Source organism: Ambystoma mexicanum, chromosome 4q (genome assembly GCF_040938575.1).
Source record: "Ambystoma mexicanum isolate Mex_15411 chromosome 4q, UKY_AmexF1_1, whole genome shotgun sequence".
Taxonomy (NCBI): Eukaryota; Metazoa; Chordata; class Amphibia; order Caudata; family Ambystomatidae; genus Ambystoma; species Ambystoma mexicanum.
In genome coordinates, this window is record NC_090928.1 from 142,722,311 (window position 1) to 142,748,235 (window position 25,925).

Genomic DNA, 25,925 nt, shown 5'->3' on the forward strand with positions numbered 1-25,925 from the left:
TAAATGTTAGTTGACAAACATTTGTAATGTGCTGGTGAACTGACCAATGATTATTATACAGGCAATGAAGTGAAATAATTTCATAAATTCTACCTGCCCATTGAAGCGGGGTATCTGGTATTAAATTAATCTGGAAGAAAACGTGTGGTATTTTCAGGGGGCAGTCAGATTGTTTTAATATGAAAAGGAAAGTGTTGTTTTTTTAAAGGGCATGAGGGAGAAGTACAGATGGTTCGAACGAAGGGGCAGCAAGGTGGGAGACTGAGGAAGGTGCTGTCACCACCCCTATAAATATTACCCTGAGAAAATATGATTTCCAGGTGGGACACATGAATTGGGAGATGGGATAGAGGCCTGGACAGGAGAAGATCATGAAGGACAAGGCGGGAAAGACACTTTAAACTTAACTTTAATTAGTGAAATGGATCATGAAAATTAACATTTCAAACTGGAAAGCATAGCATTGCAAAGTATGCAAAGGGGTGCATCCAGTGTAGGATTTCAGGATGTGGAGAAGGAGAGGTGTGTCCGGGCTACTAAACCAAATTGTAAACATTATCAGTTGCTTACAGTCTGAAGAAATTGATACTGACACATGAGAATCTGTTGAAGGGATTTATTGATGAAATACAGTGGCTCCTTAAATTGAAATGCTTATGAAACAGAAGATGAGTGTCTTTTACTATAGTTTGGAGTGTTGTAGCACAATGTGTTATGTACATTTATACATTGCTGGGGGAGTGGACTGCTCTGTAAGAAGCGAGAAATCAACTTGAAGAAACGGGCTTTTTTAATAAGCCTCGAGTTGGACTTTTTAAAAAATTGTTTTTATTCAGTTGAATGCCTTAACACTATTTAAGCTTAAAGTATGATGTTTTGCTGGACGATGAGAATTCCAGTGTTGGTCATCGCCACTCTAGTAAAAAACATAAAGACAAGAAGCATCACTCTGACGAAGAAGACAACAGGAGGACCAAAAAATCAAAGGTATTACCCAGTCTTCTTTAGATCTTAAAACTGTTTCCTTGTAAAACTGTTAGTTGAATTGCCGTCCATTTAAACCTACATAATTTTCCAACGAGGTAAGCCTCAGGATGCAAATGCCTTTTCTACTTCATGAATAACAATTATTCAGTTTGTATTGCTTACGTTGTTTTTCTCCAAGTTGCTCACGTGAACAGTCCCAACACTTGGATTGAACTTGCATGATGCGCCTGACACAAATTAGTATTCCTGCTCATACATGTTGTACTTCTGAATCTATAATGTAGGCACAAGTGTTAGATGTCTGATCCTTATGCAAGGCCCTTAAGCATGAACACCATCCTCTTATTATGTTCACCTGCGGTTAGTACTTGTGCATCATTTATAAACCTACGTGTATGGTGTATGCATACATTTTTTAATGATTTCGTGTTTTAGCCTCTTGGGGAGGCGAGATAGATAAGTGAATCTAAAAGAGACCAGCTGCAACACCGTTAGTTCACAGTTCCCTTTTGTAGTGTGAATCCTTTTTTAAATTCACATAATGTACACAAAATACCTAGCAGTTAAAATGATGGAGACCGATGTGCTGTTGGTACACTGTAGAACAAAATTCCTTTAAACCTCTTGTTGCCCAAAAGTCTTCCCTGGTTTTCAGTACCTGATCTGCTTTGACTGGCAGAGCAAAGTAATGCTGTGTGAGTTTTTGAACCGAGCTACAAATAGTTTTCACATTGTATATGATGTAAAGTGGATAATGCAAATATTGTTTGTTCTTTTGAATGAACAGAAGGCTTGTTTCCTGGTAGCCAATGTATAGTTTTCTTTTATGCATTACACTATTAACCGCTATAGAATTGTAAAAATTGTGAGGAAGGTAATGCTAAGACACTGGATAATACGGTAGCAGTAGTACATCCCATTGTATTGATTTATTTTGCTTATTTGACCATGCATACAGATGCAATCCAGTGTTTATTGTGCGCATACACTACTTCCTGTGACCATATGTAGTATTAGCTTTTTTGCAAAATGTTACCCAGTGTGGTAATCTGTTATATTGTAGACCTAGAGTTCGTTAAACCTTTTTTTATATTAAATATAAATGAATTATACCGGCCCGTAGAGCTACAGGTAATATTGTACACAGCTAATGTACGGTGTAAAACAAGGCAATAGTGTTTTTTTTCTCAAATGTAAATTATCCATGACCTAGAAGAATATGTATATTATGATTAAAATTGCATGTACTACTGGAAGGTTATGCTGAGTAATACTGCAGGTGGGTAGCAGCCATATCTAGAACGTTACGGTGTGAAGAACACAGAATGCAAGTGTATAGTACAGTGATTGCGTAGTATTGAAAACACTGAGCCGATTTAATGGGTACATCCAGCTGGGTTGTTTCCTTGTTAGTAGACCTCTTCAGTAAGTCTGTTTAATTTCGGAAAGACCACTGTAACTCATTTTCAGGTTAGCTTGCTTCTGTGTACCCATTATCATTATTGGAGTATCTTATTTGGCAATCCATGCTGTATTTTTCTTGAATGGTTTTCCTCAACTCTGCTGCACTGGATTTTGCAAGTCCGAATTCCGGAATGGCATAGGAACATTCTTGTTCAATCGTGGAATCCTAAATTGCAGGTGCAATGTTGGGACTCACCTGCCATGAGTGCACAGAAATGGCTCCTTAAATCCCTGTGCTCCTTTGCACCTGCTGTCAACGTTTTTGACGCTGATAACTTATCTGCTGGCTGCACCTGCGATGGATACTCCAACAAAAAGGCTTTGCCTTGAACAGGGGCTTCTCTTTTTCTCTTTAGAAGATTGAATTAACGAATCGTGGTGTTGGGGGGGCGGGGGATCCGCTCATGGGAACTGCAGTCTTCAATAACAATATCCCTACCTGTATTGTGATTATTTGGGTGCTCAGTGTTTTTTTTTTTTACCACTGCTGTTAACTGCAAGGTGTAGGCACTGTCTTGCCACATTCCTGTGTGACGCTCACTGCCGTGCCTTATAAGGTAGCTGTTTATGTGTCCTGATGTGCGCATCAGATGCATCTGTTGAGCCAGAATTCCGATTTTGGGGATTCTTGGGCCAATTTTTCAGGGCACCTCAACTGTTCTCTCCCCCCTCCCTCCTGCCATGTCTTGTTTGATTCCTTAACATCTTTTTGGAGGGCATCAGAACTTCTCCTGAAGTCCCGCTGACGACATGTCCCTTTTTACCTATTTGGTTGTCCCTAAAATGTCCAGTCCCAGCGGTGCTCTCAAGTGCCCCATTTCTGCCCTAGCGCGATTGTGTTCTTGTATTTTGTTTTAAGTGAATAGGATGGTGGATTTGCTTTGATTATTTATATTTTTGCCTTTACCAAGGGTGCAAGCCATTTTAATGCATTGGTACCCCACACCTTTTTGGTAGCCATTGGTGTATCAGTTTAAAAAACAAATGTAATCCTGATTCCTGTATAGGTGACCGAGATGGCCTCAAAATGGCCATGTGGACTATTTGTGAGCCTGTCACAGAAACCTCCATACTGGTCTTAACTGGTTTAGGCTAGTAGAGGTCCCTGGACTAGCCCTAATTTCCTGTTGGAGCTGTCTTGACTGAGTGGCAGTCCCAGTGGCCAGCCAGCATGGTTGGTCATGTGAGCTTCTGCCCACGCCCCCTTTTTTGTGATTGGCTGGCTTTTAGCCATGCCCTTTCACTGGGGTATTTAGGTTTTTGCAGTTTTGAAAGCCCTCATTTAGCAATTATTCTCAAGTGCAGTGGCTTGGCCTTTTTCCTTTTTTTTGCTACCAGAAATCCAATCATTTCTTGCAGACTCCAGGTGACAAGCACATCAGCTTGGTGGAGCCCTCCACTTCGGGGCCATTTCTGCGCTGTTTTATCACCTTTTACTGCCAGCATCTTCTGCTTTGCTGTTGGTTGCTTCAGGAGTCCTGAGAGGTGTTGAGTTCATCACTGCTTTGGGTCTTCAGTTTGGGACATCCAAGCGTGCCACCAGGCATTGTCTCCATCCTGGGGCACTTTGCAGAAGTGCTTCTGCCTTTTGTTTGCCCGCTGCTGAACGCAGACTTTTCAGGTTCTCCCTTCGTCATGGAGTTTTTTTCACATGATCTTTTGCCCCAGGATTGAAAGTAGATGTACCAGGAAGAGCTTCTTTTCATTTATCACTGAGGTCCTAGTTGGTTCAGAGTGCCAAGCCCTGTGAACCGGATCCTGAAAACCACACCTGTGGAGAAGAGCAGTTTACTTGCTATGTTTCAGGTCACTGTAGCTGTTCCGACTGACTGGAGTACCTACCTTTGGGTCCTGGAAAGGGTGAATATTCACTCCTATGATTTTTCCTGGCCCGTGGAAGTGATTCCTGGGACAAGAGCTCCAAGCGCAATTCCGACTTAGATTGGAGGAGTGTGGGGGTCCTCCTTTGATGCAACATCTTCTCTGGGGTCTATCTACACAACTTCTTTCGAGGGATTTTTTCATTGCAGATTCTGCACCTGCATGGTAGAACTGTACTTGCCTTCAGTGTGGATGGGCCTTAAACTTTTCCCATTATATCCCATGGGACTTTAAACTAACACTAGATCTCTCCTTGGAGTGACTCGGGTACTTGCCTTCCCCTGGATATTATTGCTGGATCCCACAGGGATTTAGTGAGCACTGGGTCATGATTCACCATTTTAATACCTACTTATGATTTTATAAAGGTCGTCCCTTTCATTCCTATACTGGTAAATGCACTGGAAAAACTGTGACTGTAGTATGTATATTTCCCCCTGAAATGTAACTGGGAAGTGTTGTTGCTGAGGTGCCCCTTAAGACTTGGAAGCTTTGACTAATGTTTGTGTTTCCATCCACTCTGTGGCCTCATGCTGTCCAACTAGGCATTATTTAACGGCTTATTGAGAAGCCACCCTCAACAGGTGGATTTTCTTCCCTCCCCCATCAAGGCGCCACATAACAAACTTTTTAAACTGATTCTTTTATCCAGCCTTAAGTCAGACACATCATGCCCCTTGAATCACTCCCTCCCTCCGAGCTAACAATGAGCCAAGAAACAGGCTCATGTACAGGAAATATCCTTGTATTTATTTAAATTAAAAGTAATAGAAATCACGCAACACCTTCTTTGTGGCTCACCATTAACTTCTTGTTACTCAAATCAATTACACAAATTAGTTTTATTTCAAACACTAATCTTTACATTCTACACGAAATAATTATTCAAGGGGATTGGGTCCTCCGACGTATTCCATATCTATGACAGGTAATGTCCACAGCTGTGCTGCTTTGGAAAATCTTTGGCTCCTGCGTCGATGACGTCGATGCGGCGTCCCCGAGGCCCTCCTCTGACGGCCGACGTCACCCGATGTGATAAGTAGGACGCACGACGCCCATAACCTCATTTCTGTTTTTTCCGCGAACGTGTTCGCTTCATGAATCTTGGTACGCCTCGACTCTTTGGAGTTTGCTGTTTTCTTCTCGGTTCGTTGAACCTGTTTGGTTTTATTGTGAAGACCTGTACGTGGCGATGTCTACTTAGTCTTCAACCCCGCGTCCGGGCTTCAAGAAATGTGGGGACTGTGAGTCCAAGATGTCGGTCACGGACTCGCACGACGCCTGCCTCTGGTGCCTCGGGGAGGCCCACGATACGGACGACTGTCGACTGCCAGTCGCTCACGGCAAAGGCCTTGCGGGAACGCAAGAAGCTGTCGGTAGGCCGGGTGTCTAAGCCCCGGAACTCGAGGTCTGCAGGGCTTTCGACGGATGACTCGAGGGGTGACTCTCCGCGTCATCGTCGGAAGTCCAGTGGGTCTCCTTCCAGGAGTCGGTCTCGCCACTCCTCTGCCTCTTCGGGGCATTCCCGGAAGAGCCGGCATTGGTCGCCTTCCCCGTCCTCCTCCGAGGACTCTGCCCGTCGGCGGGTCGCTTATCCCTCCATGCAAGCGACACCGGAGGAATGGGCTTCCTTCGGGAAGCAGATGCTAGCGATTCTTGAATCGCAGGGCACCGGTCTGTCCGCGCCTCCGAGTGGGGTCGGTCGGCACTGGTCGAGAGACACCGCTCGTACGCCTTCGGCCTCGGGTGGTCGGCACGGCTTGCGGGAGAGGTCCCGCTCGGACAAGCGTAGCCGTTCTCGCCATGCCCATTCCAGGTCCCGGTCATCGACGCGCTCGAGACCGCGTGATCCTGTGCCGTCTTCGAAGAAGACGTCGACGCCTGTGGCGCCGAGGTCGTCGACGATTTCTCTCGAGGCTCTGCCTCCGAGGGGGTCGTCGACGCTGTCGGCTCCTAGGTCGAGAGACACGCTCAGAGCTCTCCGGCACCTGTGTTGACGCCACCGATGCTGGCGGCGCTGCAGCTGACGCAGTTTCTGTTGGTGGCGGTGGTGTCGAGGCTGTGGTGTCGAGGCGGTGGTGTCGGAGGGGCCCCGTGGCACGGGGTTAGCCCCTAGAAAGGCTCTGGCTAAGGTCAGGCACTGCTTTGGTCCCCAGAGGTCTTTCTCTCCCCGCCTGGAGTGCATTTCAGAGGATGATGAAGGCTCTGACGGCTTGGTTCCGGTTACGGTACCAGATGAGCTTATCTCGGGCCATAGCCAGTTTGATGACCTGAGGCAGTCACTGCATGATGCCAGTGGACTGGACAACTCTCCGGAGGTGGAGTTTTGTAGGCCGGAGCCTGGCACTCATGCCGATTCTTCATATCGGCGCCTTATGTCTCAGGTCACCGAGTACTTTGGTTGTCAGCTCCCCCAGGGGAGTTCGTTCAGGATGATCTCACGGACATCCTTGATCTTGGTCCCCCCCCCCCACTGACCCGGTTTTGCCTTTTCATATGGCTCTGCAGAGAAGGGTGGCGGTGGCTTGGACTGTTCCGGAGAGTCTCCCGGCAGTGGGCAAGTCTTTGTCGCGAAAATACCATCCAGCCAGTAGCGACCCCTGCTACTTGTCCAGGCAACCCACTCCGGAGAGTTTGGTGGTGCAGGCGGTTACAGCCCCGGCAAAGCAGGCGTTGTATCCTACCATCCCTCCGGATAGGGACGACAAACGTTTTGACAGCTGCGCGAAGAAAGTGTTTTCTTCAGGGGGTATGGCGCTTCAGGCGGCCAGCTCCATTTGTGCCTTGTCTCGTTTCACACACTCTGTGGAACTGTGTTGCATTAGCGGCTGAACATATTCCCGAAGAGGACGAACGGGATGATTTCCTTGCTATGGTTCAGGATGGCAAGGATGCCATGTGTGAGGCCGTTCAGTCGGGTTTGGACATTGCAGATTGTGTCAGCCGGTCCATGGCGGCGAGCACAGTAATACGCAGGTTTGCATGGTTGCAGAAGTCTGGGTTCGCTCCTGATGTGCAGTCCCGGCTCCCTAACCTGCTCTTTGACGGTGAACATCTTTTTGGCAGCAAGGCTGACGAGAGCCTTGAGAGGTTGCAGACCTCCAAAGCTGCAGCAAAGTCGTTGGGCGCTGCAGTTCACCAACCTCTGCCTTTTCGTCCTAGGGGACAGCAATGGAGGGGAGGTTCCTTTCGCTATTACTCGTCCTTCAGTAAAGCGAGAGGAGCTAGCAGTCAGAGGCCGCCGTAAGAGTGCCAGAGGTGGAAACAAGGGTACTCGAGGTGCCAAGACCGCTCGGGCAGTTGCCTCTTTGCCCTCAGGCAACGCCGCAGCCGCTACCACTCAGTCATGAGGCCAGGTCCCATGGTTCGCCAGTTGGGGGAAGGCTGGCGCAGCATCTTGTAGAGTGGCGAGCCATTACTTCAGATGTGTGGGTTCTCGAGATCATAACCCACAGCTACTGTTTTCCCTTTCGGCAGAGGCCTCACGACAATCCACCTGGGAACCTCTCTTTGAAGAGTCCGGATCCGCTCCTTGCGCAGGAAATTCAAGCCCTGCTGGAGAAAGGCGCCATAAAACTGGTGCCTGTAGCGGAGAGGAACAAGGGATGGTATTTCCCTTATTTTTTGATTTCGAAGAAAGACGGGTGATTGAGACCCGTCATGGACTTGCGCGATTTGAACAAACTCCTCAGGAAGGACAAGTTCAAGATGGTTACTCTCTCTCAAGTCCTCCAGGCCCTTCAACTTCAGGACTGGTTGGTGTCTATCGACCTCAAGGATGCTTACTTCCATGTGCCGATCCATCCCAAGCACAAGAAGTACCTGAGGTTCGCGGTTGGCGACTCGCACTTTCAGTTTCGGGTCCTTCCGTTCGGATTGACCTCCGCCCCGAGGGTTTTCACCAAGCTCATGGTGGTGGTGGCAGCGCATCTCAGGAAAGGGGGGGGATTCACGTCTACCCCTACCTGGACGATTGGTTGATCAGGGGGAGCTCTCCCGAGCAAGTCCTGGATCATCTGTCTGTCACCTGCCACTCCCTTCACAAGCTGGGCTTCTCCCTCAATTTAAAGAAGTCCCATTTGACACCAACGCAGCGGCTCCAGTACATCGGAGCAGTGCTCGACACATCCCTGGGGCAGTGTTTTCCTCCCCAGGTGAGGGCTCTTCACATTCAACAGATGGTGCACAAGTTTCAACTTGCCCAGAATCTCCCAGCGTCCGAGTTCTTGAGACTGCTCGGCCTCATGGCATCCTGCATTCTTCTGGTGCCAGAGGCTCATCTGCGGATGAGATCTTTGCAGTGGGCACTCAAGCTCCAGTGGTCTCAGTCCTCCGGCACGCTGTCGGACCCTGTTCAGGTGCCGCCCTTGGTCGCCCAGGACCTTCTGTGGTGGGCCGTCGAAGGCAATCTGATGAAGGGGGCCCCATTTTGGCTGCCCTGGCCGGAGGTGACGAACGCATCCCTCACGGGATGAGGAGCTCATGCCAACGAGTTGTCGGCGGTCGTTGGTCTCCGTCGGAGTCCAGACTCCATATCAATCTGTTGGAGCTGAGGGCCGTCAGGCTTGCCCTGAAGGCTTTTCTGCCGACTGTGCGAGGAAAGAGTGTCCTGATTCTAACGGACAACACGGTGGCCATGCACTACCTCGACAAAAAGGGGGGGGGGGCAGGGTCACTTCCTCTGTGCAGGGAGGCGCTGCAGCTCGAGTTCTGGGCCATCCAGCAGGAAGTTTCAATCTCTGCGGTTCATCTGGCCGGAGACGACAACGAGACGGCGGATGCTCTGAGCAGGCAGAGCACAATCTCTCACGAGTGGGAGCTGGCTCAGGAGATTCTCCTGGTGATCTTCGCCCTTCGGGGTCCCCTCAAGTAGATCTCTTCGCCTCCAGTGTCAACCGGAAGTGCGGAAGGTTTTGCTCGCGGGAATTCCCTCCAAAAGGAGCCTTAGGAGATGCGTTTGTGGTGGAGTGGTCATTCCCACTGGTTACGGAGGTTCGGTTCCCGGATGATCCTCATTGCTCCGGCGTGGGCCCAGAGGACGTGATACCCAGACCTTCTCGACTTGTCCATCTGCCCTCCACGTCGTCTTCCCTACCGAGAAGATCTGCTCTCACGGGTGGGGGGTCAGATTCTCCATCCAGAGGTGAGATCCCTCAACCTTCACGCTTGGCTTCTGAAAGGTTGAGGTATAAGGATTGGGACCTCCCTGATGACGTGATGGAAATGTTGCTCTCGGCCGGCAACAAAGTCTCTGTACCGTTGCCGTTGCAAAAAGTTCTGCGACTGGTGCAAAGTTAAGAATGTGGATCCTTTTGAATGTGACATTCCCATGGTTCTGTCTTTTTTGCTTTCTTTGGCCCACAGGGGCTTGCAAGTGGGGAGCATTAATGGTTACCTGGCGGCGCTGTCCATCTTTAAGCGCTCTTCTGAAGAATGTTCCTATTTTAAGATTCCTTTAATTTCTCAGTTTTTGAAAGGGCTCACTAATGTGTTCCCTCCGTCACCTTTTCTGGTGCCCGGTTGGGATTTGAACCTTGTTCTTAAGTTTCTTATGGGTGCTTCATTTGAGCCTTTACATTCTTGCCCTTTGAGAGTGCTAACTCTTAAAACTGTGTTTTTGGTTGCGGTTACTTCCGCTCGCAGAGTGAGTTACAGGCACTTTCAGTTAAGCCACCCTTCACTGTGTTTCATTAGGACAGGATTGTCAGAGTTCGTCCTTCTTTACTTCCGAAGGTGGTTTCGGATTTTCATTTGAGCCAGAAGGTTGTTCTTCCGGCGTTCTATCCTCCTCCACATCCTGGTAAGGAAGAGGAGAGGCTCCATAGGCTTGATCCTAGGAGAGCGTTGAGCTTTTATATTTCGCGCATGTCCCGGGTCGGAGTGGACGATCAACTTTTCATTGGTTACGCTGGAAAGCGTTTGGGACAAGCTGTTATGAAACAGACTTTGTCTCGTTGGATTATTTTAGCTATCTCCGAGTGTTACCACTTGGCGGTTAAGGACCCTCCAGCTGGCTTGCGGGCCCATTCTACCAGGGGAGTGGCTGCGTCTACTGCCCTGCAGAGGGATGTTCCTATTCGTCACATCTGTGATGCAGCCACCTGGGCTTCAGTACATACTTTTGTACGTCACTACTCCCTCGATTCCATCAGAGGGCAGGATCTGGCCTTTGGCAAGGCAGTCCTATATTCCGCAATTTGATTGGGCATGCTAAATTTGTGTTCTAAATTATTTTCCCACCTCCTTGCTTGGTACTGCTTTGGGAGTCTGTCATAGATATGGAATACGTCGGAGGACCCAATCCCCTCGAAGAACAAGTTACTTTCTTACCTGGTAACGTTCTTTCGATGGGATGGTCCGACGACGTATTCCGGATCGCTCCCTCCCTACCTTCCCCGCTGCAGAATTTCTTTTGCGATTGCAGCTTGCGTTCCGCAAGGCCTTGTGTGTCTTACTAGCAGAAAACTGGTGGCACACGTTCTGGGGGGAAAAAACTATAACTGAGACTATGGGCGTCGTGCGTCCTACTTATCACATCGGGTGACGTCGGCCGTCGGAGGAGGTCCTCGGGGACGGCGCATCGACGTCATCGACGCAGGACGCAGAGGCCGAAGATTTTCCGAAGCAGCACAGCTGTGGACATTACCTGTCATAGATATGGAATATGTCGTCGGACCATCCCATCGAAAGAACGTTACCAGGTAAGAAAGTAACTTGTTCAACTGATGAGTAATCAAAACAATTATAAATGTAGTGCTGTGCAATTTTGATTTTCCTATGGGTCTTAAAAAGCTAGCAGTAGGGTTTCAAATACAAATGGCAATTATGATTTCACCCAGGGAAACGCCAGGGAATTTAGCAAATTGTTTTTCAGACACCCCATCCTCCTTACTTTGGTTTGTGTTGAGGAAGTCGGACAGAAGAATGGGAATGATTTGAGGATTTTTGGTTTCAGACCCCCTCCACCCCCCCACACACCACCACCACCACTGAAAGGCCTGGGCTGAGAAAGTTGGATGATTTAAGAATAAAGACACCCCTCTTCCTTGAAGTCGTGGTCAAGGGGACAAAAAAGATTACCCAATTAAATCATGGGCTATAGTTTTTCAGCGCACACTGGGAAGCGAGCTTTGTTAATTTCGAATTTTAACAAAAATCACCATGTACACCAAATGGGGAATTGAATTAATCATTTGAGTTAAGTGAGCTAAGGATCTACACAGTTTTGCCCCTCCTCCCCTGCTCACTATAAAGGGAAAGGATTTAAGGCAAGCCGATTCCCCCACCTTTTGGTTTCCCAGGGCACAGTTCTACTTACATAGAAAACCTCTGTTTAAAGTTCAGTAAAGCCAGCTACTTTTCAGGAACCTATGGAAAGATAGGGCAGGGGTAAGGTCACTCCACTGTCCAGGATGGCCTCCCGCTCTCCACCCTAGGACCCAGTCAGCGGTTAGGCCTTCCCAGAAATACAGCTCCACCCAGATGCACTCTCAGCAATCTTGCCGCGCAGTGTGAAGCATTACAGTGCACTCAATTGTTATTGAAAAGGATAGTTTAAATAACAGTTGGGTGCAGAGGGGGAATAACCGCCCTAACACAAACATAAAAATAAGAAAAAAAAAATTAAAGCGCATAGATTGGGCTCTTTAATTTTGTTTCCTTGCAGCTGTCAGATGTCAATTGCAGCAGCACTCTGTTGATGGTAAATTTCAACAGCTCAGTCCCTTCTTCCTAGTGCATTCCCCCTTACATAGCAGCGATGACATAATCAATTCTACAATCTTGGAAGTACCCTGCAAGAGTTCTCCCAACAAGGATTGGACAGTTATTCTCTCTCCTCCCAAACCCTGCCCATCTCAGCGGATTGGTTAAAGAGTCTGTAGCAGACCTATGGAAGTCCCATTTGCATTCTCCATTTGTTCTCATGTCGCATTTTTGGCAAAAACTAGTTATGTAGTAAAACATCATAATTTTTCTGGCAACTTCCATGATATTTAAAAAAAAAAGTTTTAATTTATTCAAACCAAACAACAATACAAACCAAACACGCAGTGCATATATCAACAGTTCAATTGTTCATCGCATAATTCCGGTCACTGCTCCCCTCATCCCACCCCCCCCTTACAAGCCCATTTATTCCACACCCTCTGTATCTGCCTCACGTGGTGGGGTCTCACGTTTCGTGGATTCTGTCAGATCTTGTGGTGTTCCAAACAATTCCGCTATTAATGATTTCCATGCCTTCAGGGTTACCGCATCCTCCTCTCCCCCTACATTGCTTTCCTCTTGCCACACCATGGTTTCTGCCTCCGCCCATTTCTACAACTCTTTCCACCACACCTCCATATGTGGCCTGTGACATGTCTTCCATCCCATGGCAATCCTTCTTTTTGCGAGCACATATGCTAGATCTTTCAATTTACTAACATGCCTAAGTTTCTGCGATCTCGGGAACCCCCAACCCCCCGGCAAGCAGGCCCAGGCTGTATCTATAATGATCGTGACCCCCTTTTCCGCTAGTTTCTGTGCTACTTCACCCCAGAAACGCTCAATTACTGGGCATTACCAAAACATGTGTACCATGTCAGCCTTTTCTTCGTCGCATTTGGGACATGCCTGTCGGCCAACATTTTCAAACCTAGATATCCTCTGGGGTGTCATATATGCCCTTTGCGTAATATACAGTTGTATCTGTTTTAGTCTTGCATTCCTTGACACCTTCTTGTGGTATCCCAGGGCACGTTCCCACATCCCATCCTCTATCGGGGCTCCTACTTCCGCTTCCCAGTCTAGTCTCAATTGTGTTAATTCCTTCCTGACCTTAGACATCATCTCGTACAGTCTAGAGATCTCACGCCCCCCCCCTCAGTTATATCATATATTGTGTCTATGGTAGCATCTGGTTCTTCCAGTACTGTTTCGGGCCATGTTTTCCTAATTCTCTGCACCATTCTGTGATATACTGGCCCGTATGTAACCCCGTTTCCTCCCTCAGCACTTCAAAATCTATAATAGTCCCCTCTCGCCAGATATCTCCCATCGTTACCAACCCCACCGATTCCCAATGGTTCCTAATTATCGTCCTTAACTGCTTATCTCCCCCTGCCAGTGTAGCTAACGGTACCTGCGGGGAGCATGGGAATGGGTTCTCCATCATTCGCCATGCCCGGCGCCACATCTTCCACCCAAGCATCATTTTAGGGCGCGCTTCCATTTCTGTCTTGGGCAGCCAGATCATCCCTCTTAAATAAAATGGGGCACAATCATGTCCAAACAGCCTAGATTCAGGGGTCATTTGGCAATATATTGCAGCTGGCTCGCTACATAATAAACCTCATAATTAGGCAGTTTTATCCCCCCATTTTCGGAAAAGTTCTGCAGCTTCCATAGCGCCACCCTATTCCGGGTACCATGCCACAGGAAATCCCTACACATGCTGTTTAGTTTAGTGAAAAACGTCTTGGGTATCGGGTATTGTATATTCCCAAAATAATGCAGGACCCTAGGTAGGACCACCATCTTCAACATTGCCCCTCGTCCCATCATTGCTAGGGGCAACTTCACCCAGAATTTCATACTTCTTGATTTTCACTGTTAGGGAGAATTCTCTGTTTAGGCTGAATTTCCTAACCTATTGAGTCCCCCAGCGGCTTTGCTGGATTTTCTGGGTTTATTTTTTTCTCCTGCCAAGAGTGAGACTCTTTTACCCTCACTCTTGGACATGTTTGAAGTGTGTTTCTTTGGTTTGCCTTGTGTTGAATGGGCTATGGGGTCTTTTACTCCATAGGGCCTCATGTGTTTTTGTGAGATGGGTTAAACAGCACCCCCAGTGCCGTAACCCAGGGGTGTCCTAGGGACCCCCCAACATAGACTCCATACCCTGGGACTGACTACTGTCTCCCAGGGTCTGTAAAGTCACCATTGACTTTACTAGTCTCAAATCCTGAACAGAACCAGTACAAACCATCATATTGTGGACGTACTGGCCGGGGCAATTCCATTGCCCCGGGGTCTGTTAGTCGAGGGGGCACGTCTCCGTCACCCCTCATCGAGTTTTGGCTGGTGGCAGTGGAAACTACTTTTTATATTCAACCGCGAATATTTTCCTATGGGATTTCCCATTGTTTTAGGCTAATACCTTAATTTATTTATTTATTTATTTATTTATTTACGGTAGCCTTGAACATACCGCCGGGTTATTTCTTTATTATTATAACTCCGGTTGGTATTGTTTGCCAAAACTTGATTCTAAAATGGCGTTGGTGTTCACCTCTGTAACTCTGACCCAAAGTGGAGCCCTTTGTTCCACTTTTGGCAGGCTTCTCCACAGAAGCCCTCCAAAGTGGTGCCACTCTGTCTGGGGTACTTAGGAGGGGTGGAGGGGGAATTAGGTACCCTGGACTGAGTTACCTTGGTAACTCAAGTCGCACTCCGTCCTGATTGGCCCAAGTGGTGAGCCGGCCGGCTCACCACTTAGCATGTTTGAGTGACAGCTAGGCTGGGTGAATGGGGGTTTGCTGCATAAAAGCAGGGCTTTGGGGACTGGAACTTCAGAAGTCGCCACAGGACCTAAGAAGCCGAAGAGGGAGAAGCCGAGCCGACCTGCCAAGACGACACCACCGGTGAAGCCCTGCAGAACCGTCTCACCACTTTTTCCGACGACAGAGGAGATCTCCCGCCGGAGAGTCTTCTTCCCTTAACTGGTGGGGACAACCAGTTGCTGCCTTCTTTTCGCCGTCCCGAAGCATCTCGTGGCCGCCTTGCCTGTGCCAAGCACCCCGGCAACCGGGATACCACTTTTTACCTCAACCGCGAAAGAGGGGTAAAAATCCTTTGTGACCGAAGAACTCCACGGCTGGCCTCATCCCTGGTAGTGCAACGACCTGCAGCCTTCCTCCCCGTCGAGATCACCTCTTCCTCGGGACGATGCCGCGACTTGCACCCACTACCAGGAACGACTACCACCGCTGGAGGAATCTTTCCACTTTTAAAGGTACTGTGATCCGCCCGGCCTCCCTTGCCACCGATTGTACGGGGTAGATTTAGCCCTCGGCTCTCGAACCTGGGTAGGCCTGGGACACCCTAACTAAACTTTTCAGAACCGTAATAAAACCTTTTTCTCTCACCTGCAAAGACTGATGACATTGTGTGATCTTGGGCACATTTTTCGCCTGGCTCCCTCTAAAGCGGGCCCCGAACTAATTCTCCTTGTTCCACCATTGACTGCCTTTGCTAACCTTATGTGAAAAGTGTTTTACCTTACTGCTCTCTTTATTTCTGCCTTTTCCCTCCCTTTTGGTGATACTTGTTGGAGTGTCATCTAACGTTAAGCGCTCACCTCTGTTTGGAAATAAGTGGTGTTAACTTAGAATTGACCAACGAATGATTAGGGATGTACATATGAGTAATAGTAACTGTGTTTGACTTTCTTATCTTTTCTAGTGTGCTGGTGTAATTTATGAGTGTACCTTTAATAAATAAGTTTATACTTTTACACCTAGCTCTGGTCAGTGTTTGCTTGTGCTACTGTGTCTCTGTACCTATTCTGTATTCTCTGTATACTGCCTAACTCTTCTTGAGGGAAGTCTGGCTGCTCAGCCACAGCTACCACAGTGAATCTGTGCGGTGCAGACTGCTACCAAGTGGGTTTACTGCCAACACCTGTAGTCTTAAATCTTTTGCAGTGGTCCCAAAGGGAACTGCACAGGTTTCTGCCTAACATTCACCATGGCTACCTTGGTATTGTGCCTATGTTCCTCTTCAACCGTATGGTACACATCTATCCCAAGGTACCGAAATGTACTAACCGCTCATGGTATTTGTAACACCGGTAACCGTCCCACCGGGGTTCCCTTATAACTGCCTAACGGGAAAATACTAGATTTGTGAGGATTCACCGCTATCCCAGACAGCCCGCATATCTCTCCACCTCCAGGATGTGCTGGAGATTTTCCTCCGGGTGCCTCAAGTACAGCAACAAGTCATCCGCATATAAGGAGATCAGGTGTCGTTCCCCTCCCACCTCGATACCTATAGTATCGTATTGCTGTCTAAGGTATATTGCTAGGGGTTCCAGGGCTAGTATATAAAGCATTGGGGACCATGGGCACCCCTGTCTGGTGCCTCTACTGAGTTGCCATCTTGCGGATATCACTGATCCTGTTATAACTCTAGCCAGCGGTTCACTATATAGCATCTTCGCCCACCTTATGTATCCAGGCCCCATTCCGTAGCCCGCCAGGGCCGCCAGCAGCCATGGCCACTTGACCGAATCGAAAGCCTTTACCGCGTCCAAGCACACAATCGCCATTTCGCCCTCGTTCTTACTTCCCCATTCGACAACCCGTTGGAGTCGTCTAAGATTATGAGTTATATTTCTATTCGGGACATAGCCCGTCTGGTCGGGGTGTATGAGTTTGCCAATAACTCTCCGCAATCTGTTTGCCAAGACAGCCGTCAATATCTTGCTGCCTTGGTTCAACATCGACAAAGGTCTGTAAGAGCCACACCTATGCCCAGGCTTGTTGGGTTTGGGAAGCGGTATTATGATCGCTTCTCTAAGTGACTCCGGCAACCGTCCCACCTCAAACGCTTCATTTAACATTTCTAACATTGGGGGGAGCACTTCCTCCTTATATACTTTATAAAATTCACTTGGGAACCCGTCCGCCCCCGGAGTCATACTAGTAGGTAGCTGCTTCACCACTTCTTCTAACTCCTCCAAAGTAATCCGTGCATCCAGCTCCTCTTTCCTCAACATTTATCATAGGCAGTCCTAGGTCTTCTAGTATCTCCGTTATCTCCACATGACTACTTCCCTCCTCATCCCCATATAGCAATTTATAATAATCTGCAAACTCCTGGTTAACTCCCTCTTGGGTGTCCACTACACTACCATCTTCTCTCATTATCGTTCTGATCGTGGGTCTAGGAGTTTCGCTCTTGTATAGCCATACCAAAAGCCTTCCTGTTTTATCCCCTCCCGTGTGCTGTCTCTCTATATATTTTTATAGTTAAGGTTGCATAGTCTTTCCCATTGTTCCGCACATTTCTGCTGCAGTTTAAGTATTAGCTCCATGTCTTCACCTCCTCCCTTTAATGCCTTTCTAGTTCCCTTTCTGTTCCTTCCAGGTCAGCCAAAATCCCACCTTGCAGGCCTTTTGATTTTGCTATGGCTACCCCTCGCATCACTATCTTGAAGGCTTCCCATAATGTGCTTGCCGAGTCAACGCTACCTGTATTCATCTCAAAGTAGTTTGTAAACTCCTCCCTTATACCCTCCCTAAAAACGGGATCCTTAAGCGTCTCTGCCCTGAGGCGCCATGTCGGAATCCTAGCTCTCGGAGGGCAGTATTGCCACCCAAGAACCAGGGACGAGTGGTCCGAGAGGACCCTTGCTTTATATTCTGCCTGAGTAATCTGTTATTACCTCCGACGTGGCAAAGACGTAGTCCAGCCTCGTATGTAACTGCTGCGGGGCGGAATAGTGCGAGTATTGCCTTTCTAGGGGGTATTTCGTTCTCCACACATCTGCCAGACCAAAGTCTGTAATGCTTTAGCCGCTGGGGTGGGTCCATCAATCTTGCCATCTGATCCATCTACCCTGGGGTTTAATACACAGTTAAAATCCCCACCCTAGATCACCGCACTACCCATACACATGCTAAGGTTGGTGCACAGAGTTCTGAAATACACTGCCGTATTCTGATTGGGGGCATATGTATTTACAATGCTTATCTCCTTATTCTCCACTAATCCCCGCAATATGATCATCCTCCCATCCGTTTCCGCCACTTCCTGCAACAGTTGAAACAGGACATGCCGCGCTACCCAAATGAGTACTCCTCTAGCGTAAGCAGAGTATGTTGAGCCCACCACAACCCCTTTCCATTTCTTCACAACCATCTCCATCTTTTCCCGTGTCAGGTGAGTCTCCTGCAACAGTGCAATGTCTATCTTTTGCCTGTGCAGGTACAACATGACCTTGTTCCTTTTTAGATAACTATTAAGTCCCCTGACATTCCACATGAATATTTTAGGATCCCCCATGGCTCATTAGGATTCCCCTTCCCCTCCCATCGGTGCAGTCCAGAGCCCACCTCTGTCTCAATCTATCTAGGCTCGTTCCCCAATTTAAACTTCCTATAACTACAAACATTCAACACTCTTGGCCCTCTCTCTCCTGCCTCCCTTCTCTTCCCCGAATCCATTGACTTGATGTCCTCTCTCCATTTCCCATATCGTTCTCGATGTCATCCCTGGATCTCAGGCCCACCCGCGTCTGGCCCTTTCTCGCGAAGCCGAGGACTAGGACCCTGCGGGGCATCACCAATCTAACAGTGACCTAACTAAGCCTAATGCTATGGGGGGTTCAAGGGTTGTCTCCCAGCAGCTCCCACTTATGTAATTAAGATTGTATTGTGTAAACGGATCTTGCAGGCATGTGATTTCCCAGCCGCACATTCCCTGTGAGCTGCATTTAAAGCTATATTCTAGTCCCAGTGTCCTGTGCTATCACCTGGGGTGGCACAGCTACATGTTAATTATCTTCTCTGGCTCCTGTCTGGATACCCGATTCCTGGCGGCGACTCTGCATGTCCAGCCACTCCATAGCGTCCTCTGGCGTTTCAAAAAACAAAGTTTTGTTCTTGTGGAACACCTTCAGTTTGGCTGGGTAAAGCAACATTTATCTATGACCAGATTCTCAGTCTCCTTTTCACCGCCCCGAAGTTCATCCTGCTGCGTTGTACCTGCAAGGTGTAGTCTGGCTATGCAGTTATTTTCGCGGGCCCCCTTTCGATCGTTCCACCCTTCCGGAAGAATTCGAGTATTTTTTCCCGATCCCTGTAGTTCAGAATCTTTGCGATCATGGCCGGGGAGGGGTTCCTGGGGGCGGTTTCCTCGTCAGAGCCCTGTGCGCCCTTTCAACAGCAACCCCTGGGTCAGCGCACCTCCAGTGATTTCCTGCAGCAGCATGGTTTCCACGTATTCTGTTGGGTTAGGCCCTTCCATTCCTTCCGGCAATCCCACGATAGGGATGTTGCTTCTGGCGCGTCCTTCTGCTTCCTCCGCTCTGTTCTCCAGGTTGCCCACACGCTGTACGAGGGCATGGAGTTCCGATTCCATGGGCGGCACATGCTTCTGTGTTTGGGACCATCTCCTTTTCCAGGTTCCCAGTGCGCTCTGCCAGCGTTCTCACGTCTTGTCTCAGCAAGTTCACATCTTCCTGGACTGCTCCGACCTTCAGGTCCAGTGCCACTTTTAGTTTGTTCATTGCCAGGCCTAGTTTAGTCTCCCAGGCATCTTTCAGGTCCGCAATCACGGCCAGCACCTCCTGGATCAAGCCCGGAATCTCCTCTGCTGCAGTGGTAGTTTTGTCCTTGTTTTTGCCCCCCTCTACCCCTGGAGGTGTCTTGGCGTAGGCATCCAGCGTGGGCTGTTTGCTCTTGGGTCTTGCTACTTTATTAGACATCGTGCCGTGCCAACCAGGTGTGTGCGCTTGCCGTGCCACCCTACGCATGAAGGTTTACGTGGAGTCGGGCTGTTCTTGATGTTTAAGGCCTGCTTCAACCTTGTTGGGGGTGTGCCCCTACTGCCTGCCGCGCTCCTAGAATGGGCTGTGTCCTCCCACGTACATGCACTTAAGCAGTGTCCTTCCGCTGGCCTCCGACGTGTTTTCCTTCTGTAACTGGTGGCAAGGGCGCTTTCGCTGGTTCTTCACCCATCTACTCCGGTCTTTAACGCTTTTATCATGCCCCTTGCCAAAACAAGCTGCCCTTGTATTTTCCTGGGGTTCAGCAAATGTGCTGGGGTGATCTACCTTTTCCACCCCATTCAACTCGTGCTAGGGTCCAACAGACCCCTGGTCTTGTCCGGGCGGCCTGTTATGTCATGTGCTCTGTTGGGCCGTGATGTGGGGGCCGCAACGCTAGTGGATGGCACCACCTTCAGTGTCTCCCCACCCTTCCTCGAGCCGAGGTGTACAATCTGAGCCTTTCACCAACCTGTTTGTGCTGCCCCAATGGCTTGTATGCAGCTGGTGGCGTGCTGTGCTCCCCAGCCCACTCCAGGGCCATATTCCCCTCTGCTCTGTCCCATTATGCACTGCTGAGGGGGCCAACTGGGCACCACCCTCGGGCGCGTTCACCATACAGTGGAGCCTCAATGTCCCATGAGGCCTTTCACCCCCGCTTCACTGTGCGGTGCTCTGTTGCGCCAGGTTACGTCCCGGTGGGTCAGAGCCCCCTCCGGGGGGTGTCTCTGCCTGCCTCCAGCTCCGTCTCAACTGCGGCTAGGGTCGCTGCTGGGGCCTGCACACCCGGCCCTCCAGGTCCCGACACCTTGCGGGCCCCCGCTCCGCCGGGTGCTCCGCAGTCCGGGTCCAGTGCCCGGTGAGCACAGTGCCAGCCGCTTCGTCTCGCGGCTCCAGCGCTTGTGGCACCGCCCGGGGTGCTCCAGGTTGGCCTCCCTCTATGTCCGGGAGGCGGGGTGCACCGGGCGCTTCTGCCACTCCTCCTCTCGTCACGGCCCCGGGGTCCGACTTTCGTTCCGATCTCCCTCCTGATGGGTCCACGCGCCGCACCCGGGCCAAGCGCTTTATTTCTCACAGAGCCACAGCAGGCTCAGTCAAGTCGTATTGGCCTGCACTCCGATCGGGACACTTGCTCATTACTGGTACTGGGAGCACGGCTTCTTTTTGGCAGCTGCGGTTCCTCCAATTTATCACGGATCCGCCTCGCAGGTCGCTCTGCTCACGCACCGGACCTTCCTACATCTTGGGATGTGTTGCCGGCATGCCTTTTCTTCACGAATATCAACATAATCCACAGGATCTGTGGCGGATCAATGGGAGCTCCTCGAGAGCATGTCCCTTCACGGAGCCATCAGGCCACGCCCCCCAACTTCCATTTTATATATATATGTTTGTTGCATGGCTGTTTAACAATTAGCTGCCATTTTCACGGAAAGCATAATTGTTATGAACATGTAATTTATTATCCATATTCCTAATTCTAGCCTCCGCCCATTCACCAACTCTCACATTTGGAACATTTTCAGATCAGCCAGAAACCCATTGTAGATGGCCATTACAGTTCCCTGAGTCGCAGGTGGATGCATTTTTTATCGCTACAATCAGTTGGAAGTTGCATTCAAAATTACACAGAAATCAAAGAAATCTGACTTATGGTTGCTGGAAAAAAGGCTTAACTTATAATAGTCTTTTTAAAATGTATTGTAAATCTGTATGTCAGCAAATGGGAGATCTGTTTCATCCAGTCATTTCTCTCTCTGGGCCAGCCTGTGAGGTTTTATTTCCTCATTCTTTGTGTTGGACGCTTGATCTTTGAAGTTGGAGATTCAGCCTCTCTTAGTGGTAGCCCCGGTCCTCCCAACTACTGTCTACATTCTGGTCATGCATCAGCCAAGGAAAATGGTCCTGCAGAGACAGCCAGTCTAAAGGACACTTGGTATTCCACACCTTCCAGAGCAAGCCACATTTTATTGCAGTTTTAAACATTAGGATGCCAGCCTTCCAGTGTTGAAGTTCTTTGTGACATGTGTCCCACAGCCAGCAAAAGGGTTTGCCTCTGGCCTACAGAAACGTTTCCATAGAAAACAAAGTGGCTTTTCAAATGTCTGCTTGTATTTTGTATGAAACCGAATATACATTACTTTTTGTCAACACGCACCATGTCTTTTTCCCTGACATTTTTTCTGTTAAGTGGTACATTTTTCACATTTAAAATGCAAACACATGCACGGATGTTTTTGTGTCGGTGTTTAAAAATTCTGTTTTTCCAGCATGGGGTCTGGCATGGATTCACATGCTCATGAATATTCCCCCTCAGGCTGGGAATCCTTGGTAAAAGAAGGTTTCACTTTCACTTACAAACTGTATTTCTCCTTTAATCCAATCACTTTCCTCTGGGTCCTACTGCCCGCATTCAATAACAGTCCTCCCCCTAAGCCCCTCCTCTGGCAGTCACCTTCAGATTTTTACTACACACTTCAGTGTTGGGAGTCCTTAAGTTTGCTCTCCAGGCTATTTGTATGTTTTTCGTAGTTTTCAATGGAAATAAATTCTATTTATGATCTAAGAAGCCTGTGTGCTCTTCTCCATCTGCTGACACCAGTGTTCCGTTGTCAATGAATTTCAGCGCCCCTCGAGGGCAAAGATAGAAGATTCTAGAAAGCCATCAGGGCTGCTTCGCGCTCTCCGACCATGACGTGGGGGGGGGGAATCCCCTTTCAAGCCCTGCACCAAATGCAGGCTACAGAACATTTCTGTGGAGGACAAGCACCTGCCATGCCTTTACTGCCTGCACCCGGACCACAAGGAGGTGGAGTGCGAAATTTGCCTCAAGTTCTCCAAGAAGATAGATGAGGGACGGGCACTGTAGACTGACGGTGTGGCTGAACGCCAAGGCTCTGGCCTGTGCGGCAAGCAGGGTCATGCCTCACCCAGGACCGGCCGGTCAGAGGAGCGGTCTTTAAGTCCTGTGAAGACGCCTTATCCATTAGGGGCCCAAGATGAGGCCAATAACCGCAAGTCCGAGTCTACCGGTTTCACTGCAGAAGCGCAGGTCCCAAGGTGGTGGATAGGGCACGATCGACATAATCATCCGCCTCCATTGCCAGCCGGCAATCGAGCACAATCTCAAAGGAAGTCATCAAGACCCTCGGGGGGGGGGGGGGGAGGGGGCCGAAACCGCCCTCCCAGGCCATAGCCCAAGCCATGGTGGTCTCGTCCACGGACGACGAAGACCAGAAGTCCTTGCACACGGTCCACAAGGATGTTAAAGACGACAATGCCGGAGCAGGTCCTAGTTTTCCCTTTTTTGCCTTCTCAGCCGAGGGACATTTCCTTGGATATTCTGGTGAACCTGCACACCTTTGTGTCTGAGATCCAGATGAGCACCTGGGCTAGCCCAGGTCTCACATACTCCAATGGATGAAGTGGGATTGTTCCACTTCAAAATCTCAAGAGCCTCTGAGCTAGTTTAGCTAGTGCCTGAGGAAACTAAGAACGAGGGCTTCTCGTGCCAGAGGCAAGAGACTAAGAGTGACTGTCATGGTGTTACCCTTTCTGGACGACGTTGGGAAGAGGGCATGGCCCTCTTGAACGCTTGCTCCAGCCAAACAGGATAGGCTGGAAAAGTAGTATTGGGTACTGGACTACGCCCCAAGTGCCTGAGGTCACAACCATCACCGGATTCAGTGGTATCAGCGGATGCAAGGAAACGGTCAGCCAACCCGTCCTCGTCTTAAATCCCTCCAGAAAGCGAGGGGAAGAGGATGGACGCCATGGGAAGGAAGGTGATTTACACTGTGGCGGCCACTATCAATGCGACCAACGCACTGTCAATGCTAGCCAGGTACGGAAGTGATTTGTGGTACAAGTTGGGGCCTATTCTGGAGTTCCTCCCTGACGATAAGAAGATGGAGGCAATCGCTCTCTTCCAGGAAGTGGAGGTAGCATCTGATCACGCCATCACAGTAGCATTGGACGTCACTGCTGACACAGGGTTCGGGTAAATGGGAACAGTGTCTGCCTTCGTAGCCAAGGCTGGATGAATGCCACAAATTTCCGCCAGGAGTTCCAAGCGAAGGTGCTGGACATGCCCTTCGACGGAGATAAGCTATTTGGGAAGGTCGTTGACTAGTCCCTGCAGGCCATCAAAGCGGATACGGAGACGGCCGTTCCTTATGCACCCTCCAGCAGCACGGCTCTTCTTTTCACTCCTCCAAGTGAAAGTCGAGCAGGTCTTCAAAAAGTTTCGCCTCGTCGTACCGTCAGCCTTCCAGATCCATGACTCAGGAAGCTTGCAGAGGCCGTTCCCAGGCCTGCGGTAGTATAGGACAGCGTTGCCGTCGCCCGCAGGACGCTGGTGCCCGAAGCAAGCCTGAACCGGCCGGGACGTCATGGCCCCCACCCGTGCACCACAGTGGGAGGCTGGCTGATGAGGTTAGTCAGCGAATGGAGAAATATCATCGACAGATGTGTGCTTAACGCTCTCGCCCAAGGACATCCCCTGGAGTTTAAACACTGGTGTCGGCGGATCCCTCCAATTGCCCATCAGGAGCAGCACACCGCACAGCTCCTGGAGGAGGTACAGGACATGCTGTGAAAAGGGGCAATCGAGCTAGTTCCCCAGCGACTCTGGGGCTCTGGAGTCTATTCCAGATACTTTCTGGTCAGAAAGAAGACTGGTGATGGAGGTCCATTCTAGACTTACGACTGCTGAACATATGCCTCCTGTTCCAAAAATTCAGGATGGTCACGTTGCAACACGTGCTCGGCCAACTAGAAAGACGACTTCTTGACATTGCTGGACCTAGAGTACGCCTACTTCCACGTCCCCATTCACAAGAGACATTGAAAAGGTCTACACTTCGTGGTGCAGGGACAGCACTACCAGTTCAAGGCCCTACCTTTTGGCTTGAAGTCAGCCCCCAGAGTCTTCACAAAATCTCTGGCACCAGTGGCGGCCCATCTACGCCTGCACGGCATACATATATACCCATAACTGGACGACTGGCTGATTTGCACCTGCTCCTGGTAGCTGGCCTAAAGGACACACGTAGGCGACCGTCCGGCTACTGACGGATCTGGGGTTCTCCGTCAACTATCAAGTCCTGCTTAACGCCATTGCAGAATGCGGTGTTCCTAGGCGCCAGACTCAATATGGTGTCTTGCCTGGTGTCATCCTCGGAGGAGAGGATAACAGCCATTCTAGGGGACGTGCAGTGGCTGTCGACAAAGACGTCCACGGTGCAGACCGTTGCTGGGCATGTCGTCCTGCATCTATCTCGTCCGGCTATGCAGATGTGACCCCTCCAGGAATTCCTGGATGCCCACTGGTTACAGGTGTCCGGAAGCTCCACGGACAGGATATCGCTCAACGAAGAGTTCCGGCGGTCACCACAGACTCCTCCCTAGAGGGATGGGGAGAGCACAAAGGACGTCTGCACGCCAGACGCCAGAGGCCTGTGGTTGCCAGAGGAGAAGGTTCTTCATATCAACATCCTGGAGCTACGGGCAGTGTTCTGGGCCCTCAAGTCGTTCCTTCCATCTCTGAAAGTCAAGGTGGTGAGGATCTTCACAGACAACTCCACCACCATGTTTTACACCAGGAAGCAGGCGGGCACTCTATCCCTGGTGCTTTCCAAGGAAGTGCAGGACTTGTGGCGATGGGCCATTTGACAGGGGATGTTCCTCGTTCCTCTTCACCTGGCGGTAGTCAAGAACACCATTGCAGACTCCCTCAGCAGGGAACTGTGCTCCTGCCACGAGTGGGAGCTACATCGGGATCAGTTGGACGGCCTGTTCGCCGAGCGGGGCAGGCCACAGATGGATCGGTTTGTGACGGCAGCGAACTCCAAGTGCCAAAAGTTTGCCAGCAGGTTCCACCATCCGAGGAGCCTGGAGGACGCATTCTCCTTCCCATGGGAAGGGCTGTTCCTGTACGTGTACCCGACCCCCCCCCCATCCCCCCCACTCTCCCCTGCCCCATTCCATCTCCTGCTACGAGTCATCAACCCACTCGGACGGTGTTCGTGCAAGATGATACTCATAGCCCTCCGGTGTGGCT

At 49.7% G+C, this 25,925-nt stretch overlaps 1 protein-coding gene across 2 annotated transcripts in view; it reads left to right on the top strand.

Annotated features, from left to right (window-relative positions):
- Positions 1-25,925, top strand: part of PPIL4 (peptidylprolyl isomerase like 4) — a 521,963-nt gene that overhangs the window by 418,293 nt on the left and 77,745 nt on the right. For both annotated transcript variants that reach the window (XM_069607668.1, XM_069607669.1), the window contains exon 12: positions 861-987. In XM_069607668.1, coding sequence (XP_069463769.1) covers positions 861-987 — 127 coding nt within the window. The remainder of the gene's footprint in view (positions 1-860; positions 988-25,925) is intronic.